The 22,200-nt window shown below is 38.8% G+C and overlaps 1 protein-coding gene and 1 long non-coding RNA gene across 4 annotated transcripts; one reads left to right on the forward strand and one right to left on the reverse strand.

Annotated features, from left to right (window-relative positions):
- Window positions 1-688: 688 nt before the first annotated feature.
- LOC139113102 (uncharacterized) lies at window positions 689-21,485 on the reverse strand. Of its 3 annotated transcripts, none has more exons than XR_011547610.1 (8): window positions 20,510-21,485; window positions 5,965-6,335; window positions 5,364-5,509; window positions 5,095-5,213; window positions 4,855-5,031; window positions 2,038-2,237; window positions 1,036-1,302; window positions 689-960 (listed from the first exon to the last, which is right to left on the reverse strand). It is a non-coding gene; the product is annotated as an uncharacterized lncRNA (long non-coding RNA). The 3 variants fall into 3 exon arrangements; XR_011547611.1 differs by having other exon boundaries at window positions 689-907; window positions 6,140-6,335; window positions 20,510-21,484; XR_011547609.1 differs by having other exon boundaries at window positions 689-907; window positions 20,510-21,484.
- On the forward strand, window positions 2,129-6,004 carry LOC139113097 (synaptic vesicle glycoprotein 2B). Its single transcript, XM_070673990.1, has 11 exons — window positions 2,129-2,270; window positions 2,344-2,568; window positions 2,678-2,840; window positions 2,972-3,093; window positions 3,224-3,468; window positions 3,584-3,759; window positions 4,873-5,041; window positions 5,121-5,235; window positions 5,343-5,502; window positions 5,599-5,726; window positions 5,862-6,004. The coding sequence occupies exons 1-11, from the start codon at window positions 2,195-2,197 to the stop codon at window positions 5,912-5,914; spliced, it is 1,632 nt and encodes a 543-aa protein (XP_070530091.1). The 5' UTR covers window positions 2,129-2,194; the 3' UTR covers window positions 5,915-6,004.
- Window positions 21,486-22,200: the final 715 nt, after the last annotated feature.

Genomic DNA, 22,200 nt, shown 5'->3' on the forward strand with positions numbered 1-22,200 from the left:
AAAATCTACTAATTTATCAATTAATTATCTTTACGTGGATTTAAATTGTAATTATATTATTTGTCTTGTAATAAATAAAAAAAAGTTTAATATTGTCTCCATTTAATTATAAATATAACCCAATAATAAATTATATATTACCTACAGTTTATAATGTTATACTTGAACGAAATCGAGTTCGTCGAAAATATTTTCAGCTTTCTATTGGAAATCAATCTGTGACCAGGGTCAATTATCTTATTTAACCATTTATTAGCCGGCACATGTCTATTGTTAACGATATTTATCAGCTTCGAGCATCCTTAGCGCAACCTTCGGTATAACAAACGTTAGATTTTCTGCTACGTACTATCTGCTCGATGCTGACCTTAATTCATTTGGTAAAAGGACAATGATTTTTTTTTTGTTTCTCCTTGTTCGATAAAAGTACTGTCGGCCGAAAAGCAGGCCACTTGCCACGCAACGCTAATTCCTCGGTTTAAATACAGGAAACTTTAATTACTCCGGTGAAACGAACTTCGCTCTCTTGCAATACGCTAATCTCGCGTAGACTCTCTTTTTCTTCTTCTTTATTTCTTCTCCAAAGTCTCGTAGAATCCATATAATTTATATTTCTCGTAAATTATTCGCCGCATCGATCATCTTGTATTATTGAGACCCATTTTCGCGTTTTTTTTAACATTACACATGACTTATGACATTATCTAATTCTTTAAATTTCTCTACAATGCAATTATTTAATATATTCACAGATTGTTTTAAATGGTAATTGGTTTTTTTTTTTAATTTTATTATCCGTTCTTCCTTGTTTCATATCCTTGGTTGCCTCGTGTATATGATTTCCGACAATTTTTCATTAAGATAAGGATTCTTTATGTGTATTGCTCCACTTGTGACTCGTTTTTCGCTGCAATTATCAACAGTAGTCTTATTGTCTTATTGTTAGTGTCGTCTGCTTCACTACAGGTAAGAATATTTCTTGAAAATTGATTCCATAATTTTAATCGTAAAATCATAATAATAAAATCTTCTTACCTCTAGCAATACTGCATCGAAATTTATGTTTTGTATATCCATCTGGTCTATGTATTCTTAGCGTATTTATCAGTCTGATACGTCACACATGTTTTTTAGTTACGTTGCAGGTGGAATGACTTATGATAATGCAAACTGTATTATAGTTGTCAGAGTGTTTCACAATAAGACATTTTGATAAGCAAAATCAGAAATAATATTGATAAAAATTTGAAGAAAATTGAATTTTTCTTGTATATGTAGGATAATCCCGTAGTTCAAATATTTCTGCAAAAGATAATTGTTAGTATTGTAAAAACATATAAACACATATTTGATAAAAAATAATTAAAAATATTTTTATAATAATTATAGATTATCAAATTTACAAGTAATGTTTGCGCAACCAGAACAATTGAAAAGAAAATTGTGAATATGTAGAGATTATGAATGGTAACAAACAGTGCTTGATTAAGAATTAACAGAATTTTCAATTTTCTTTACAGTTTGTTATCAAGTGAATTATGAATTTGCAAAGTGCCAGTTATAATTCATTCACAAAATTCTTTGTCAACGTACGCTATATATATTATACAAGAGGTTGAACAAATGTTTAATAAAATAATTTGAGTACACGTTACAAAGTATATAAACAATTCTCTACAATTGATCTGAACCATGCAGTAAAAAAGTAAAAAATATTTCTCTTTGGCTGAATGATATAATTGCGAATTATGTAATTAAATGTTGATCGTCAAACACGTGGACACTTTTAGTTAAGCTGTCAATTCCCGTCGACAAATATCAGAATCATCAGTACGGTGGTATGAATAGTAAATCAACGGGATGAGAGTTTACTTAAGTGATAAAATTGTTTGAATGATATTAAGCGATGAACCCGAAAAGGGAGAGGAAATGTCTTTGAAAGTGGAATGATTTCATCAGCTTGCGCGTGAAAGATTACCCTGCAGAATCTTTAGTATTCATATATGCCGTATAATCACTGTTATCGAAATTACTCACTCCACAGAAGCCGCTTGATGTGGTGGCGTTTTGACACGCACGTTAACCAAAGTTCCAAAAATTATATCGATCAATCAGTTCGTGAATTATGTATTGTGTAATCACATAATTTGTGCTTGATATCTGATAAATATCTCGATAAGATCAATACTTCGTGATGTCGAAAAAATCCAATAATTCACTGAGTGTAATCGACGTACCTGAAAAGAAAGAAATTCAACAACGTGATTCGAGTAAGTATTAATGACATTTGTTAACTGAAAGAGCATTTACTAAAAAACATAATTAAATATGTCAAAATATTAGTTGCAATCGAAGATGTGTCGAACGCTAAAATTGCGGATTTTGAAACGGCAATCACTGTCGCTGGGACCGGTAAATTTCAATATCTCCTCATTCTTTCGATTATCCCGGCATCTTGGGCATCGAGTATAGATACGGGTAATATGTCGATGATACTCGCATCAGCGGAGTGTGATTTAGGATTAACATTGTTCCACAAAGGGCTTTTAAACGCTATTATCTACGTCGGTAAGTGCAATTAATATACTCAGATATTATACATGATTATAATGCAGTCAAATTACTTGGAGCCAATTAAAAATATTTCCTAATTAAACTCTATTTAAATTTGTACTAGGTATGGTATTAAGTGGTATGGTATGGGGATTCCTCGCTGACGTTAAAGGAAGAAGGAAAATTATATTATATGGCTACATGGCGGATGGTATTTGCAATATAATCACGGGCTTTTCGCAAAATTTCGAGATGCTCGTGTTCTTCAAGTTTATCAGTGGCCTTATGTGAGAAAAATGTCACATTTAATATATTAAATTTTATAACATATGCACGCGTATATATATATATATATAAAATTTATTATGCATTATTTATCAAAGAAAGCTAGCAATTGATTAAAATTTAATTATGTTAGTGTGAGTGGGCCACATGCCACTCTTATGGCATACTGTTCGGAATTTTTTGGTGCCACCGGTAGAACGAAGATTCCAATACTTGTTGGATTTTCAGTTTCGTTTGGATGTGTAGTAAATGCCGGTAATGATTCATTTATTACAAAGAATAAATTAAATGAGTAATTATCAGTAACAATTTCAATATTAGCACTCAACATTAATAAATCTAATATTTTATAAGATTAACGTTTAATTCATATAATTGTTTTTAGCATTGGCTTGGCTAGTGATTCCTCAAACTTGGTCAATTGTTCTTTGGAACGGAGCCTTTGTCTATAATTCTTGGAGGCTCTTTCTGTCCCTCTGCGGAGTATCGTCATTAATAGGCGTTGTCTGTCTCTCTTTCTTTCCAGAGAGTCCTAAATTTTTAATGACGCAAAGTCGTAACGAGGATGCCCTTGATATTTTTAAGAGGATCTACAGTACAAACACTGGTTTACCGAAGGATAATTATCCCGTAAGCGCACGCTACAATTAAAATAAGAATCGTGTTACGTACAATTATTTAGGTAACATAAGCAGAAGCAAAGATATCTGCAAAAATATTTCTATACACGTTTTATTGTTATTAGATACGTGCGTTGGGCGATGTCAATTTAAACAAGACAACCGTAGATCAATCAAAAGATCAAAACGGTATGAAAGCAAGTTTAAAAAATGGCATAAAGCAGATAAAACCTATTTTCTCGTCTCCACATCTACCGCGTATTTTATTATTTGTCACTATACAATTTTGTGGAATGTTGGGGTAAGCTTCTATTTTTTTTTTTTTAATTTATAGATATAATTTTAATTGACGTTACTTTTGCTCGCTTAATTATTTTATTCGAGTAAAAAAGAAAGGAATCTATTTTCTGTATCATTGCCACGTATACCGCGACACACTTTGCCGCAAATTATTGTAAGGTTTGCGATTGTGGTGATTGTAAATTTCGAAGTTATCAGAATGGCGAGTAGCACGATAATAGCGATAATGTTTGTCCGTCCATATAATGCTCCCGTAAAATCATACCTTTTACAAAATATAGTAAGGTAGATGACTCGTCGTAAAAAAGAAAGATCTCGGTTAGTCATATAAATGCCGCGTTGATGATTGAATGACAGAGAATTTACGACCTTATCAGCGCGGAAGATATCACACATCTGCTTTTTCATGTTTCGTTGTTAACTGAGATATATACTCTCATTATCTGTGAACACAAATCGCCGGGGAATACTATATGTACCTGCATCACGTGTTCTACTAAATTCTTCTACTAAATTAAAGGATGTCAGTCAAAGAGACAAACATAAAACTGAATACACATCGTCCGCGATTCATAAAGTCTTAAAACCTTCGACTAAGTCTTCTCTTAAATCTTCTCTTAAATCTCCTCTTAAACCTTCTCCTAAATCTTCAAGTAAAATCTTCTACTAAATTAAGGGACGTCAAGCCAACAGCAATAACAAAAATAAAAATACCCTGTTTATCGGTTTAATTGTGCAATTATGCAGTTTGCGATTAAACTGCATCCTCTCTTTATACTCAGAGGTATTATTGAACTGAGCGAAAACTTTCCATTGATGCGGATCGTTGATAACAATCAAATCAAGCGAGATGATTTCTAAATATAGTATTGCAATTTTTGATAGCACATTGTGAAGATTTTTGTAAGAATTTTATGTTCGCACGTATGACACGTATGCGTATAGAAAAAAAATTTTTTCTTCTTTTAAACAAAGTACGAAACTAAATTATTTTAATATACATTTAATGCAACATTAAAAAAAAATAAAAGAACGTTATAAATAAATTATTACAAAAATTTTCAAGATTAATTATAGCGACATATTATTAACTTACGTGTTTTTGTATTTTCAGTTTAAATACCCTTCGACTTTGGCAGCCGCAACTTGTTGCAATAATAGATCATTTTTATAGTCTCAATACGAATGTGACGGATTCAACTTTCTGTGAAATACTGGACATGTCGACATCTATTAATGCAAATAAAACTATTGCAATGGACGCAACGTCAAGCTGCGAAAATGTAAGTTAGTTATAAAATAAAAATTAATTTATACGCATAATAAATGTATTTACCTGCTAGTAAATTGCGATTTTTCCAGATTGTTATATCCGACTCGATGTATATCGATAATATTATTGCATCAATTATTTCGAGTAGTTTTATACTGAGTGCCAGTATCTTCGTCCATTTTCTGCAACATAGATATTTATTAAGTAAGTTCTTTTTATTTACGTTTTATTGGTTGAAGTATTTTTATAAAGAAAAAATATAGAACGTGTTAATATCTTATGTTTTTTATTTCTTTTTTTTATATATATAGTTATTGCTTATGGATGCTCACTTTTGTGTTTGGCCGCTTTAAATTGGTCCACAAATACGTTAACCACCGTTATACTTACGGGTTCATATGTTGGATTATTAAGTAAAAATTTCAACGTCATGGTCGGAGCAACTGTTTTGCTCTTTCCCACATCGTTGAGGTTTGTTCTGTAAATTTACAAAATAATTAATATTTACGTGCAAAAAAATTAAAAGAAATTAATACATATACTAATTATTTTTGTTTTTTTTTCCAGAGCCATGGCAGTGAGCATGGAAATGATAATAGGCAGAGTAGGTGCCATGACCGGCAATCTTATATTTCCCATTTTGTTTGAGTACGGCTGTACAATATCGATCATTAATCTGGCATGCTTCACTTTACGTAAGTATAACTCTATTTTAAAGAAAAATCTCCGTTCCAGTTACTTATGTTCAACATTTACGCTGCCTCGTAAATTTCTATACATTTCACGTGTTTTATTAAATATATTAATTTTATACTAATTTAATTTTTTAGTGTGCATGTTTCTCACGTGTTTCGTACCAAGTACGCGCAAGCATGCAGTGTAAATTACGCTGAGAGATCGAAGACAGATATAAGCAGCAAACAAGTTTCTTACAATCGTTTCTGTAATAACATCTTCATTTTTGAGGATTCACGATCGCTTAGCAGAGCCAAACTGGAGGCTCCAAAGACCTGAATCGAAGCTTATCGCGAGTCATGATCGAACTTATATGAGGGCGGACAATGGCCATGCATATACATGCACCACACAACGAAAGATTACATGAGACCTTGAGTTTCACTTTCGACACATCCTGGAGAGCCCTCTAGCCTTCACCCACATGCTCATCCCCCTCTACCCCGCACTTCTCCTTGTGCGGAGACGTAGTTTTATCACAGATCTCAGGACCTCGCCACCTCCTTCTATCGGTGCAATAAAATGTACCGACTTACGTCGGCATTTACATGCCCGTAAGCCTTGAAGTCCTAAAAAAAAAAAAAAGGAGGAATAAGTGCGAATGTAGCGTACATTTTTATGACTACAATAATTAAATGTGTTATTATCATATATTTACATCTATAATAATTGCTAATAACTAATTCGGAAATACCTTAAATACGTTCGGAGATGCGATACACGAAGTAAAACTATAAAAAGTATTGGACGTTTTTGCAGCTACTTCATAATATTTAACTTATAGAAATATAACGTGTACATTTTTATTTTATAATCAAGTGACGATTCATGCGACGTTATTTATGCGATTCGCGATTATAATAATTATTAGACAAATATACAAATTGTGAGTCGCTGATTTTACAACGTATAGTTTACTATTCTTTTTTTTTAATATTAAAAACAATGATACGCAAATGTGCAATAGTTATACTTTTAGTTTAATTATTTTAATAAACTAGTTTAATAATAATTATTCATTATTTTATATATATGCACACGTTTACACATACATATGAGAAATATATAATTATTCTCCACTTAATAATAATCTTTCTTTCGGTTCAGTGCATTTGCAAAACTTGGCGAAGAATCCTGTTTATTACATGGTATATGCGCAACAATTAGATAATTAAAAAATTAGATAGCTAAATGCCCGTTACGTACAATCAAGTCGCACGTTCATTTAGCTGTTAATGAAACCACGTAGGGTCTCGCGGTTTCTTCGGCGTTTCTCATTGTAATAAGGGCTCCGTGGCGCCCGGGACTGCATTCCGCATAAATTGCGGAAGGGAAGTATGCATTGCACACACGTGTACACGCCGGTGAAAAAAACGCGTATGCATTTCTTCTATCCGCGCAATCCAATGTCTACATTAAAAGGCGGCACGTACCCGTCAGCACGCGTTGTATCCTAACAACGATGTGCGCCTCCGACAACTTCATCAACGACTTCATTTAACACCTTTAACCACATCCCATTTACGTGATCGAAGGTGTTTAAAAGGTCTCCTCGGATATATCTTCTCGACATTAGCGATATTTTTGAGTGGCACTTTGAAAACGCATTTACCGATGTTAACATTAACAAAGCACGCAAAGAATATTATCCACAATAATATTTAATGTATTCTGATTTTCTAAACGAATTATCTTCACCAATAACTCACTTTACTGAATAATAGAAACAAAGGCCGGAAATTCGAGGATTTTTATTACTCCGATAATTGCGATTTGATGGTTCTAAATTAAATTTTTGACCGGTAAACTCACCAACGTTATCCAAATTAAATTATCAGTATTCGATGGCTAAAAAACTGAATTAACTTCGGACATGTCTATAGTTCTCTGAGTGGAATCAGGGGAATAAAAAATGAAATAATAATAAAAAAAAAAAAAAAAAAAACTGGCAAGAACAGACCGTTGATGAAGCGAGCCTCGTGAGAATCACTCCTTTTCGTTCTCTAATCATTCTATACGGACACGAAGTATCGTCGTATCGCGATTTCACGGCCGCTACTCGCTCGATCGTTCCTTCGCGCCGTGGGTACCGCCGCGGTAAGATAGTCGCATCGGTATCGCATCGGTATGATACTGTTAACTCTTCCCGTGAATGCTCTCTCAAGGGGATATCTACGCGGCTTCCGTTGCTCTCTCGTTCCTGGCGAGCCAGCGAGAAAGCCGTGAGTTGATCGTTTATCATTGCTATTTACTTTTATTCGGCGATCCGCGCATGGATCAAGTGCTCGCAGCCTGTCGTCCACGTCGACAGCCCTGTCACCGTTAGATCTCTCGACATTGGTCGTACAAGTGAAGAAAGCACAACAGATATTTGTATCCGTCGAACGTAGTTATTTAAGCTTTCATCGTTATTTATTGCGATATTATTCTGTAACGTTTCACGCAGCCATTCTACGTACGTAGTACAAGAAAGATCGAGACACGCTTCGATCAATCACATACGTTTAAAAATCATAATCTCTTTTAAGCGTTCGTTCACAAAGTGACGAGCCAGAATTACAAGATATCCGACATTCTCGGGACGATCTCTGTTCGCGGGAAGACTTAATTGTACCACGAAAATCGAGAGTGAGAAAGGGAAGAAGGGGAACGCGCGGCTGGACGTGTCGAAGGCTGTTGAAAGAATAGGCTGACCAAGGTTGAAGACTCGGCGTCAACCTTGCGGCAAGTTCGCCGTCTGCGGTTATTTCTTCTTGCGCGCGGAGGGACGGGCAAACACAATCGGTACAAAATTAATTAACAACAGCCACTGACGCAGCGTGACGATAAGAGCCACGGGCGATCGCCGAGCTAATTGTGGGCGGGTTCTTGCCTCGCCTTTCTTTCACTCGCAGACGCGTTTTTCTGTAATGACATGCTGCCCCGAGATTGGTGACAAGTTAGCCGAGTAGCTCGGACGCGGTTCCGGCTGCCGTCAAAGCCAATCGGTTTCAGGGTGGCCGCTCGAAGCGGAATAGATGAGTCACTTTTGGCCGTGGTTCATCGCGCGTCTTCTCCATTGTGCGGCTCAATAACCGGATACCGATGTCGGTTCCATGGCAGGTGAACTTGAAAGAGCGCGATTTCGATACAACCGCTCGATTACCAATTCATTACACGCTAAACAGATGTTATCGAGGCTACTGCAGCATTTGACTTCGCCGCGAGGAAAAAAGAATTTAATTCCACGGTGTAATTCCACGGTCGAATATCATTTTGGCAAGGATCAATCGACATAACAGTAATTAATACGACAATATAGTTTTTAGCTCGGTATATAACGTAAGCGACCGCCTTTTTTTTGGAAGGGGGATATAGGTAGCTTTGATTTCCTAAATTGAACGCAAGAAATAATAAATGGAATTCAAATTTAACGCTTTAAATTGAACTCGATCGCGAATATGGTACGCATTTCGTTTGCAGATCATTTAACCCGATATTGTTTCGATTGCATCGTTATACAACTGGATAACGGCAACAATCGCCTAGCGTGACGCTCGTTAATTCTCCTCTTCTTCCACGGATTTTCTCGCGATTGCTAACAAGCAGTCCCACGATCCCCGTTATCGGCATTCCACCGAGCTGATAAAACAATAGCAAAGTCGCTTCTATTTCTTCCATTTTGCATGGAACTTTGACCGCGGTGGTGTTGAATACTTAACCAGCCGTATCGGACGAATTGAAATAATTTAAATTGTTTCTAATAATAAAAAAAAAATTTTTTTTAATAAAGTAATAATAATATCCGCTTAAAATTATTTTAATGCATATAACTTTAGTAGCGTTAGAAAAATATCGGTACCAAAAAAAGCACCGTTACTCTAAATTGATTATCATTTTATTATCAAGCTCCATATCCCCGAGTTATCAAAAAGTCTTCCACCCCTTTCGTATACAGCTCGACTTTAGACGTGGTACCCGATGCATTTTGACTTCCGACTCTCTCGGCCTCGAGGTCGACCCGCCGCGGGAAGAGCTCGGCGTTCGTTTCTTCACCTATATAAACCCCAACGCGGATTACACACGTTACGCACGCAATTCATTAACGTCACGTAGCTTTACACTTATGCTCCCGCCTATGTAAATGAGCGCGTTATCCGAGGGTATCTACCGCTAGAACCGCTATGCCCATAACACAACATCGTGCGACTCCTTGGCTCCTTACCGTTCTTGCCCGTCCATTCTTTCGCTCTCCCCCGTGTATGCACCGTACAGGCGTAACTTCGCTGCGCTTCCTTCCTTCTCGCCGCTCTTGTTCGCCGCAGGTGTTCTCACACGGGGCCGAGTGATCCTCGCGCGAAACTAGGATATCAAGCGGAAGGGCTCGCGCTAGCTTCGGCACCCGATCATCTCCGCGGCTACAATCCGCGACTCGCGGCCCGTTTCTCCATTTAATTTTACAGCTCGCGGGAGCGATCGCCTCTTCTTCATTTCCACCTGTGCGGAGCGAACTTGGCGAGAACCGCCGGTTCGAATAACCTTAACGCCTGACGGATAAGCATCCTCGATGAATTACCGCGAACCACGCATGCCTTTTTATAGACAGTTATTATTTATTGCAAACAATATATCGGATTTTGATGATCTTCGAGATGCAACGTTAAGATCGCTATCGGGCGCGTACGGAATAAAAGTGAGACTTTCCACGACGGGTGGGCGTGTGTTATTAACCAAGTACGTAATTATGATGTAAATGTATACATTTATACTTCGGGCAAAGAAGATAAATGTTTCATTGCAGTTTATTAGGTGTTGGAATCACGTTTAACGTCCGCATTAGCGATTTGTAGAAAATCCTTTCAAAACGACGTCATTCGGGAAAGATACTATCCCGCATATTATAATTTACGTCAGACAAACTTTTCGAATCTCTTTTCGATTGTGGGTAGCCGAATGGTAAGCAGGGAAAGGGTTAATATCGCAAAGGAATCCGGGGAAATCCGCTCCTTACGGTGTTCCTGACGTGTCCAATGCGGCCAGCTGTCCATGTCAAATCTGGTGGTGCCAAGTGCCCCGTGACTCGTAGCGACGTCTCAATTCCGCCACGGAGGTGGGAAAGCCACTTCCGTGCGAGTCAGCGAAATTGAAAATTGCCCGCTGCCGGAGTTACAGCACCATTAAGCTCGTTCTTGCTGTTCGTCCTGCCGTTCTACGCCGTACCATCCCCGTTTCTTTTTCCCGCGATTGAGCAACCAAAGGACGCGAGTGCGGATTTCTTCTAGGTTCCTCGTGTATCGCGCATGACGAAGGTCACTGGCGAAGGAGAGACTTTCTTGTTTAGATTTACGAGATTTACGAGACGACGATCTTTAATAAATCAAGAGCGTGATAGCTATGAGTTAGCTTTTCTTTTCTCGACGCTTAGTATAAAATAGTATCTGATAAAAGAGGAACCAGAAAGAATTTCGAAAACGTTCATAATTTGACGCCCATTGAAGAGGAGTCCGAGTCGACGTTATGCTTCAAGGAGACGTCTAGTAATTACAGCAAGCAGGAAGGAAGTAGCTATCGGATGAAATCTCTTTATACAAGTTATCAAAGAATATTGAGAAAGTCGGAAGGTAATAAAAATTGAAAAAGAATTAAATTCAATCCGATGTAAGACTTTAAAATACACGAAGAACGATTCGACAGGGAACCACAGCTCCGAAGATGAACAAATAAGGTAAAATTATTATCAACTTAAAAAAATCGCAGGCAGTTATTGCCGTTTTGAACCGAACGCTATCAAAGATCTCTCACGTTTCCAAAAATACTTCAGAGAAGTTCACAAAAAAGGAAAAAAAAAAATTTTAACACGCAAAATACAATTTAAAGCTGGAATAAAGACAAAAATATAAGCGAAAGAATTTAAAGCGTCGTGAAACGCGCCGCAGACTTTTCAGTTTTTCTATTAACATTCCGCGTTATCATTGCATAAAGCAAACGGAATATGTGTACCTGTTATGTCACACAAGAATGCGTGTTCCAGAGGCGGAAGCTTCCGGCGACAATGACGAAGCAGAAATCGGTCTCCGTGACAAGTCCTTGAAGACCACCGTGGAACAGCTTAAGTGCAGATTGTCCCAAGTCGAGAGAGAGATCGTCGCCCTGAAGAGGTACCAGAGTCCTCAGAAATGCCAGAGTCACGAGAGATGTGAAATTCTTCGGAGAGATCTGCTGACTTGGCGAGATGAGCACGAAAAGAGGATCTCCTCTCAAATGGTCAGTTGGCAATTGGCGGAGAGCAGGAGGATACACGATAAAATGAGGTACATGAAGAAAGTGTACGTTAATATCGAACGACATCTAAAGACCATGAAGAAGCAAAGCGTCAAGTTTTCTTTTAATTTTCAAAGGCAAATCGACTCGTGAGAAAAGCAGCTTAAAGAGAATGTTATTAAGTTGCACGAAAAAAATTCGAACGAGCTACGAGAGCGATTTAAAGAATGGTAATTGACACCTTAGCTTATATGCAAAAAAATGTACCACTTTTGTTTTTTTTTACAAAAGAATAAATGTTGACGAAAGTTATGCAACAGTTTAACGCACAGTCATATCTTCGTGATAGAACTAGAAAAAGAGCATCACTGCAACGCTTTTCCGGCCTTTCAAAGGTTAACGACAAGAGATAAATTTTCCAACTATCTCGAAGGTATTTCACCCCGTTACCCCCGTTTCAGATCAGCGTTTAGATCATAAAGTATGCGACATCTTCGTTCTCGTAACTTGTACGACGTCGGCGTGCATTATCAGCTATTATATTCTCTTAACAGTTGTAGATCATGCAATAATGCAATAATCCCCGGTTCTTTCGTACGTGCATCCGCGAGGGGCACGTATTACGGAAATATGTACTCTCGATCTTTATCATCACCGAGAGGGAGACGGCGGGAGGGCACGGATGGGACCTTATGCCCATATAATGCGTGGCCGCGAGCGTGACCTACGGTACGCGGCGCTGGATAATTCTGAATCCGCGATTCAGAGATGCTGCTTTGCATAATCACTTTCATGAACCGGCCCTCTTCAGGGATATTACCGCTTATAGGTAGGTCAACGACGGACGAGATGTCGTCGTGGTGGCTATGTATCGCGATTTACAACTGGGGCCCCCGGCTGGGCAGGCGTGTCCGATCGGATTCTTCGTGGGAAGGAGCCTGATGATCGCTACCGGTGGCACAATGCCACGCGGAGGAATCCGCCGCCTCCGTCGACAAATCCATATCACCGCGAAGGCTAATTATCATCCGTCCGGCATACGTCTCGAGCGGTGGGTCGATGTTCCGCGGTTCAACGCTCCCCTTACCTCGGGCAAGCATGTAGGAAGCTTTGTCTCGTTTTTCGTCTGATCGTAGATCTACCTTCTCTGGAAGCCTTAGCAATTTCATCGCATGCGGCTTCCACCAGGTTACGTCGAAGACATATGTGGTATTTTATATAATACTAGTTATATATATTTATGTTGCTATTTTGATCCCAAAACCGTATGTGTAATTTTCATAAATTATATGTAATTGATGTATTAATATTAATTATTTTTTATTAGTCATTGTTACGACGATATAAACGTACGTATATATCTTATTAATAATACCATTAATAATTCGAATTCTAACTGTAATTATGTTGTTACATTTACTCAGACAAATCCTCGATCAAGATTAATCAATTTCCAATTATAATCATATAATTAGAGACGTTCTCGCCAATGTACATGGGAAGGGGGGAGGGAATCAAGGAAGTCGTCGAGGCGGGAAAAAAGCGTTCGGTAAGGATTCGCCGATAATTAATCCGTTCAACCGTCAACCGCGATATCTAAATCTCAGCGTATTCTGCTGTATCGAGGTACCCCACGGAGAGCAAAGCACTTCTTCTCACGCCTATTCCGTATAGTCGACCGGCTGCAGAGGATAGTAACAGAGATGGATCGAATGAATCCTGAAAACCGAGAGAACCAGACGAGAAGAGGGCAGAGGATAGAAAAAGAGCGAAAGAGAGCGAGACAGAGAGAGGTAGAGAAAAAGAGGAACATGCCACCCTGAACTTTCTTCTCCGCAAGATCACCGGCAATTTAAAGGGTAATTGTCGTGTACGAGCGAGTAAGCGAGTTAAGCCGCTGCGCGCGAGCGCGTATACGCGTGTATACGTGCACGCGTCGTCTTTACGCACGCCTAGCGTAGTGAGGGCACGCAAGCCGGAGGCGCGCGGCAGACTTAATTGCCCGAGACACCGTTAACGTTAGGGTACCGCTCGGCAACTTTCAATGTCGACTAATCGGCCCGATTCTCCTGGGGGGACACGCGGCCGAGTCGCGCGCGAGAATTTATGGGATTTTTACGCGAGACGCGTGTGGCGAACGCTCGCCACCGCGTTACCGTCCCCGCTCGTCACGCGCATCCCTCGACGTCACAACGGACTCGCGGCGAATGCGACTTTTATCGGACACGGATCGTGCGAGAGTTGCATCTGCCCGGATATGCGGAACTCCTTGAGAGACGTCCTTTTGTTGGAGAAGCTAACGGGCGCGTAGATCAAGCCGGGCGTTTAGAGATTCAGGGGAATGTAAATAGCGATATAAACCCGATAAAATTCCAGGATGCCATGCTCCCGTGGTGATGGCTAGCTCGCAGATTTGCGCACGGCTGCACGAGGACGGATGCAGATTTATTGTATATGCGCTATTGACTTGTGATAAAATTTTGAAAACTAAATTTTTACTATTTCAAGCGAGAAAATCAAAAACTTACTTTGTATAATTTTTCTTTTTCGTAAAAGCGTGAAATTTATGTAAATTGTTATTTTGTAAATCTCTAGATACCATGAAGCAACCTGTCATTTTACGTAATAAGGAAAAACATCTAGGGACTGCTATCGCAGTTTCGTTAATTCACCGCGCAGCGATCCCCCCGTAGATAATCGCATTCCTTGCTACACCATTATTTACGAGTCATCGTACGTAAAGCGTAAAACTCTTGAGCCGGTGACCTCGCCGAAACGCAAAACGGCCGCTTTGCGAAATAATTGGTATACATAATTAGATCAAGGCTACCAAGCACCGTTGCTTCCAGTCAAAGACGTAATGAGGCTCCGCGCACGTTTATGTCGCCTAACATTCATACATTTTTTTTTCTCGCGTGCATATAAACGACCACTTGGAATAATTTTAATTAGCGAAAATGGGGCTTAATCAACGAGACTCGAGATGACAGTTTCCATCTGTTTGAGGGATCTGGTCAAGAGAAGGAAGCATGATTTATGGACACAGGACAAGATATACACGACATCGTCATGTTAAAAAAAAATTACTGCAAAAAGCAGCCAAAAAATGTGATGTAATGGCAGAGTGTCACAGATTAAAATCAGTGATTCATGTAATCCCGTTAAAACAGTTTATGTACCCGGTGATGAGAGGGATTTGTTAGCTTAACGGCACAATATTGCTTAGAATTACGGTTTCATGGTGTGCATAAAATCCTATTAGCAACTTTTACCTTAAAAAGTGCTTTCTTCTAACTTTATCTCGACACAATTAACCAAGGTACAATACATACGCGCGAACGCAATCGGTGTTTTCTCACGCAAAAAGACATTTATCATTTAGCTTCGTACAACCGTCTAGTGACATTATTTTTCTAATCCACTATCATTAAAAAATCACGAACCGATAAGTAAGTATGTAAGAAGTTACGTTCATTCTATTTATTCTCTGTTCTATTACGAGGTCCCGTGGGGTCAGGCTTTAGATAATATTAATAGCAAGCTGTCCCTCGTCCCTTAATCTTCTTTCAGCGTTGCAAACTATAATAACGCGGCTATTATATTCTACAATGTGATGAGACGTGTGGACCGACCGGATCCTGTCACTGCGATAAAGTTTGACGCGGCCGTTTATTTTATAGTATTTTTTTTTTAATATTTTTTTCTCCATGTAGAATTAATCAAAATTGTTGTGAAACGTCAAATCACGATACGTCGGCAGCGCGGCAATAATATGGTCGCAATTGTTCCCGTAGATCTGATCGGAACTATCGATACGGGGAAGGTTAATTGAAGAGCTCGCACGTCGCACACCTTCGACCCGATAACCCGCGTCCGTCTTCGTGACACCACAATTCCTGAGGAAATAAGTGGGGTACGGATAAAAGCGAAAGTTCGAGGAAATTTCTGCGATAATAGCGTCTAGACTTTATGGAAAAAAAAGAAAAAAAAAGAGAGAGAAAAATAAACCAAAGATTTATATATCTATCAATAACCGATTATAAATATACTTTCGCTTAAATTGTTGAACGATTACACGGAGATTTTTTTTTCTTTTTTTTTTTTTCTAATCGAAAATACCTCGAGGATATGGTACGTATCATAATTAACGGAAGCGAACATTAGCGGGGCAACACAAGACAATTTTTGCAACTGTTCGTTGTAAGCGCAAGCCGAAAGAAAAAAAAGAAGTGCGGTTTATTAAACAGAAGCATTCTATTGGTCGCCAAGGATCAATCTCTGATAATGTAAAGCCTTTCCGCAGATCGTGACGATTGACTGACCGCAGAGTGTCGGAGCGTGAGATGACATCGGTGAGTCGGCGAAGAAAACGAGCAGGAACAAAGGTACATCGACGCGATCGGGTGACCTGTGCTCAATGGGATTTCAAACTTATTGTTACACCGCGACGACCCTGATCGTCAGGGTCACTCTTCTTGGATCAACGAACCTCAAGTAGAATCGAACGCGCGCAACCTTTGATGGCCTATAAATAAAAAACTACTATAGAGCTAGAAAAAAAATGTATTTGACATTTCGTATAATTGTGTCTAACGAGCCTTTACTTTACGGTATTGTGCAAAGATAAAAGATTTTTCCTCCCGTACTTTATTTAATTTAAATTATTTTGTTTCGCCATTTTTTAATTAACACGGTATTAAAAAGTAATTGATTTATTATATTTATACACATATGTTATTGTAATTTTTTTTTTAAATAAATTTTTCACATGTGTTTAAAGAAATTATTTTTTCCATGCTGTTAATTAACTTTCAATCAAGAAAAATATTTTCCAGGTATTTTTATTCGGCGTTTATTTGCGCGCGATCGCCTTGGAATTGAACGGATTAGATCATTAGATCGTGTAATTATCGATTTATCGCAGATTGCTAGGGAGATGAGTTACCGATCTACGAAGCGAGCAGCGCGCTCGTCTTGATAGGCGTTTGCCAACTTCCGAGGCCTTAAAGATTAGTGCAACGATAATTTTAATACGTTTCCCATCTGTCGATTTTTATTAATCCTCTTTTGATTAAAATGCACCGTTGTATAACGGTGTGTCTTAATTTTAACCGTGAGATGCGACATACACGCAAATCAATTCTAAATTGTATTATGCGTGTAAGTTATTATCCTCTAAATTCTGTCGATCTTCAATCTGTTAATAAATAGCCTGACATTTTGTGCTCACAATAGGCCGAACGTAACGCGATTCCTACATCATTCGCGAGTTCACTACTAACTTGTTGACTTCCGAAGTCTACATATACAGATGCTTCGATAACCGTAGGGTGCAACCGCGATCGCTTTGAACAAGCCACAATTATCTATGGTTAGATCGGTTTCTCTGGGAAAGCCACGGCTATAATTTGAAACTATTTATCAATGCGCTCGCAATCGACACACGAATAACTTGGTATGAAAATCGAGCAGTGTCACTTGATAACGCGCGTACATATTTCCTTCACGTGCACGCGCGGTCGTAAAATAATCGCCAACTGGATAACGCCTTATGTATCATTACGTTTAATTATTTTATCATTTTAACATCTATTAGACGTCACGAGAAGAAAGGAAAAGTAATTCTTACGGCGGGAGATAGAAGGCTACAATCTCAATACAAATTACAACTTGCACCGCGTACAATTGTTCAATTACATTCATGTGTGAATGTAATTGCCTTTTGTCAGCTGCCGAACCACACCCCTCCCCGGGATCATTATCAGTAAGTTAGAATTATATCCGCGATACGTCTTATTCATCGAATCCGGAAGCAAATGGATTTCGTCCTGCGCGTCTCACGCCGTCTTACACGCGCGTAATTCTAATCTATATCCATCGTTGCGATCGACGATGCATGAGGAAACGTCATTATGTGCACCGTGCGGGGGTGCTTTGATAAGACACCGGAAGATCATCTTCTTTTCTGCCAAGGAGAAAAGACGTGCGAACGGAACGCACACGCGGGATGTTTACGACTATTGTGTTACACACGTACGGCATTTTTTACCGTCGGCGAATAGTAATTGCACAAACGGTATTGATCTATATTATCTGAGTTTCTCTTTATCTGCGCGTATTATCTAGCGGTGCGCGCGCGAGTATTAGCGATTTGTCTGTCGGCACTGCGTGATGCGCTCATCAATCTTATCTAATTATCCGCTCATCTATCTATATGGTGCATTATCCGTTGACAGATAAATCCTCCTGTGATAGAGCCGTGCCATCACCACACCGCACGAATATACCGCAGGCTTTCTCTCTGTACGTATTCAAAACTATTTTTTTTTTTTCTTTAACGTCGCAGCTTTCGTACTTTGAAACTTGTGCCAACGCCGTCACGCGGTACGTGGACTCGCCATCGTTTTGTGCCAGTAACAAAATTAACCGCTTGTGAAAAGTAACAAAGAAGAACGAGAGATGAAAGTTCACCGAACCATGGCAGCAAATGACCATGAAAGCGTTCAGATACTCCCACGAATCGAGAAGTGATATTGATAATATTATATTACTTGCGTTCCGTCGACATCGCGGAAAAAAAGTTAGCCACACGTTGAATTATATTTTTATTACCTTTATTACGAAAATTTATTGTTAACGCTATATTAAAAAAATTCGCGACGCCTTAGAGAACATTATAATTTTCAGAATTACGAGATACGTTATTAGGAGCTTCTATCTACAGAATGAACAACTGGCTAATTAGAATGACGCGCCGTCGAAGATGCCGTCTGTGCTATGGTAGTACTAAAGTACTAGTAATAAATTGTTTCGAGCATTCCCTTTAATCGCCGCAGACGAAAACTTCTTCGGAAGCGCATCCGGCGAATGCCGGGTATTGACGTGTGCAGAAATAATGAAGGGAGATGAGGCGGTGGGCGTATTTCGTGATTTAATTATAAGTTACTTACGGCAAGTCACGGACGCCTTTAGTTTTATCCGGCGCGAATGCAATTCGTTAAAAAGGAAATTGTACGAGAGAAAAGTTAGAAAGAGAGAGACGGAGACGCTGGGGCGGATAATTATTAAATTAATTTCATTGTAAGATAACATCTGACGAGCATTCGGCAGATTCACCGGATCGATACTCGATGTTATTGATGCAATTAATTATCGATTGCTTGTCAAAATTTATTTTTAATTACAGCGCGGTAATGAAATATTCCATTTGCACGGCGTGCAAATCGTAAGCCGCCCTTTCACATTGCCGTTCTCGCTCGAATTCGGAATAAGTTATTTAATTCATAATTACAAAAAAATTTTTTTTTTTATAAAAATGCGTATGTATTAACGAGGAAACCAGGCGCTTCTTCCACGTTAGAGATTAAATTTCAAGAGAATGGCGCAAAAGATGAATAGCAATAGCGAGATCTACACAATAAGGTGTAAACGAAACGGCGTACGTGGATTGATACTTAAAGATAAATTGGTTGCCGATTGAGAGGTAGATGGTCGAAAATGTAATTTATAGTTCCGTAAATGGGATATTCAATGAGAAAGCAGAAATGCCCTGTGATCTCTACGTAAGATGCTTTCCGATGCGACCAAAGATCGCGTGACTATACACTCCCTCACCCATTACATCGATTTTTTATTCATTGATTCGAGCATGCCTTTACATCGTTCTCCTGTTCCGCATTTTGTACGTCTGCCAAGGTAACTAAATGTATATGTACAAGGACGGCAATTTTCTTTTCTATCTATTTTTTTATCTTGTAAAATTACAAATCAGATTAAATTAATAAAAAAAAAATTTAACAGTTAATAAAATTGAATTTAATTTATTTCAGGTAATTATATGTCTCTCCTTCTCTTCCGGTTAAAAAAAAAAAGAAAAAAGACTTACTTATCATCTGTTAATTATTGAACTTTCTCTAGGCTATAAATGTTTTACTTTCAATTTATTTTATCATTTAATCTTTCGTTCTACTCGTCATTGTACATTCCATTCGTTATTACATAACGGCGCATCTCTCGAGTATGACAAGACAATTAAGCGGATTTTAATTGAGCAATCTAATGATATTAACAAACCTTCCCCGCATATAATTTGGTTTTTGCTTTGCTATCGACTTCGTGAATCGAAGAGACTCTACATTGTTCTTCTTGCTCACGCATCTCAAATGAAATTATTTCAACAACGTAACGGTGAAAAATTCATGTGAAAAGGAAACAGTACCCGGTAAATTTTTCTCATTTTTCAGATTTATGATCTATTTTCTTTAATAGTATTGTACGTCTGTGCTATTAATGGTTGTGAGTTTTCGCGGTCGCACAGAGAACAAGAAAAAAAAAAAAATAAATAGGCAGACTATCGTCTGATCAGAGGTATTGTTTAACTCGGCGCAAAAAATTATGAAAAAAAAAAAAAGCTAAAGCTGTTACGTGCACGCATCATATATTTTTTGTTACTCGAATTTAATGTAATATGTTTTTATTTTATAATTATTGCTGGGGTACTTACATTTTTTATTCCGGTTAGGTTAGATTATTTTCCGTCTTTCCGTCCGTCCTTCCTTCCTTCCTTCCTTCAGTCGCGGTATTTTGACGTGTTGTATCCTGGTGGTATCCTGGGTTATCCTGACGTGTTGTCTTCAGCATTTCAAATCAATTGACCCTCAATTACTGTTCTGCTTTTTTTATAATCACAATCACTAATGCTATCACTCGAGAGACGAATCGAAAAAAATGACGGTGGATCATCGCGACGATTTTTTACGAATTAAAATTAAGAAGCGCGACGAACTATCATCCGTTGTAGAAATTAACACTCACGATTTTCGTAGCGTTACTTACTCCCGCCGAGTTTTCACTCGTATCGTCCTTGATTCTCGACGTAAAAAACTGGCCGCGATGTAAAGTGAGGCTACCTTTGATTCTTCGATCGATTTTCGTCCGCGGAGTGAACGACGCCGAAAGTTTGCGCTAAGCAGCGAGCGAAACGAGCCGCGATGCGAAATGTTTCTCGCGCACTTTATATTCCTCAAAGTTTCTTAAAAATCACTTGTCCGAAACGGGATACGAATCTCGGCCGCGACGAAGAAGACGGGCGAGGTGCAGATCTCGCACTCCGGTAATGGCGACCGCCGGAACCCGCTGAATGCCGCTGGAAGAGATGGCGAGTGAAACGGGTTGATAATGCTGGACGCGTAACGCAATTCAGATCGGACGCTCCACCCGTGACGTCATCTTGCCTTTCCGTAGCGTCTTTTGGAGGCACGAAACGAAGCACAAAACATACGTAAAGTAACACGGGAGTACAAAAAACGAATGTTCGTTTCCGAGTTCCGACGTCGACACTTTATTAATATACGAGACTTCCTATTCACGGTCAAAAATACGCGTAGTTGCGGAGCGATTAGATCACGTCCTTACATTCGAAGCTCCGCAGCCAGACTGAAATTTCGGCCCTTCGACGAAAAGAGACTACCGCGGAGGAAGTGAGACAGTCAATAGGTTCGATCGTCAATTGAACGCTGTCCTCGCGCAATTCTCGGAAGCGCCGAGCTCGACGCCAGCTGATTTGTTTTCGTTTTTTTTTATTCGCTTGGCGAGCTCGAGTTAAAGCATATTTTTATTTCAAGCTGAACGATCACTTTTCGAGTTCCTAAATCGTCACAGTTATAAAACTCACTCGAGCAAGCCCCGAAAATAATTCTAATAGTCCGAATATTTTTCTGTACCTTAAACAATTATTTTTTTTTTTTTTTAATTACCACATACTAATACAAAGCACGCTTTTACGTAGCCATTAGATTTACGTAGTCGAAATAATTAAATCTAACAAACATACTAATACCGCAACGTATCTGGCCGTAACAAGCTCGTCATATATTAAGTGAGTATTCAACGTAATGTTCTTTGTAATATTCAGTCTTTACGTTTCTTAATAACAAGTGGCGTTCGTGTCTCACCCGCGACGTAGATGTCTCCACGCCCGCTATTCTGTGCCGAACGCCTAGCAGGTAGCAGCTAAACGGCCGAAGCTCCGCACGTAATTTCGCAGAGAGCACTTGCAAAGCGTTTGAGGAGAAGTATATTGCCCACGAACAAAGAAAGGTAATTCAAAATAAAGAAAATGATAAAGATTAAGCGGACACTTACTCTCACGCGCGAAGCGAGTCGATTTAATCTAACCTAACCAATCTGCATCGT

The sequence above is a fragment of the Cardiocondyla obscurior genome, linkage group LG02 (assembly GCF_019399895.1).
Source record: "Cardiocondyla obscurior isolate alpha-2009 linkage group LG02, Cobs3.1, whole genome shotgun sequence".
Taxonomy (NCBI): domain Eukaryota; kingdom Metazoa; phylum Arthropoda; class Insecta; order Hymenoptera; family Formicidae; genus Cardiocondyla; species Cardiocondyla obscurior.

Excerpts from the sequence above, each read along its gene's own strand:
- LOC139113097 (XM_070673990.1), top strand. The coding sequence starts at position 2,195 with ATGTCGAAAAAATCCAATAATTCACTGAGTGTAATCGACGTACCTGAA. Across the intron at positions 2,841-2,971 it reads AAGTTTATCAGTGGCCTTAT|TGTGAGTGGGCCACATGCCA; the intron begins GTGAGAAAAATG and ends TAATTATGTTAG. Across the intron at positions 3,469-3,583 it reads TACCGAAGGATAATTATCCC|ATACGTGCGTTGGGCGATGT; the intron begins GTAAGCGCACGC and ends TATTGTTATTAG.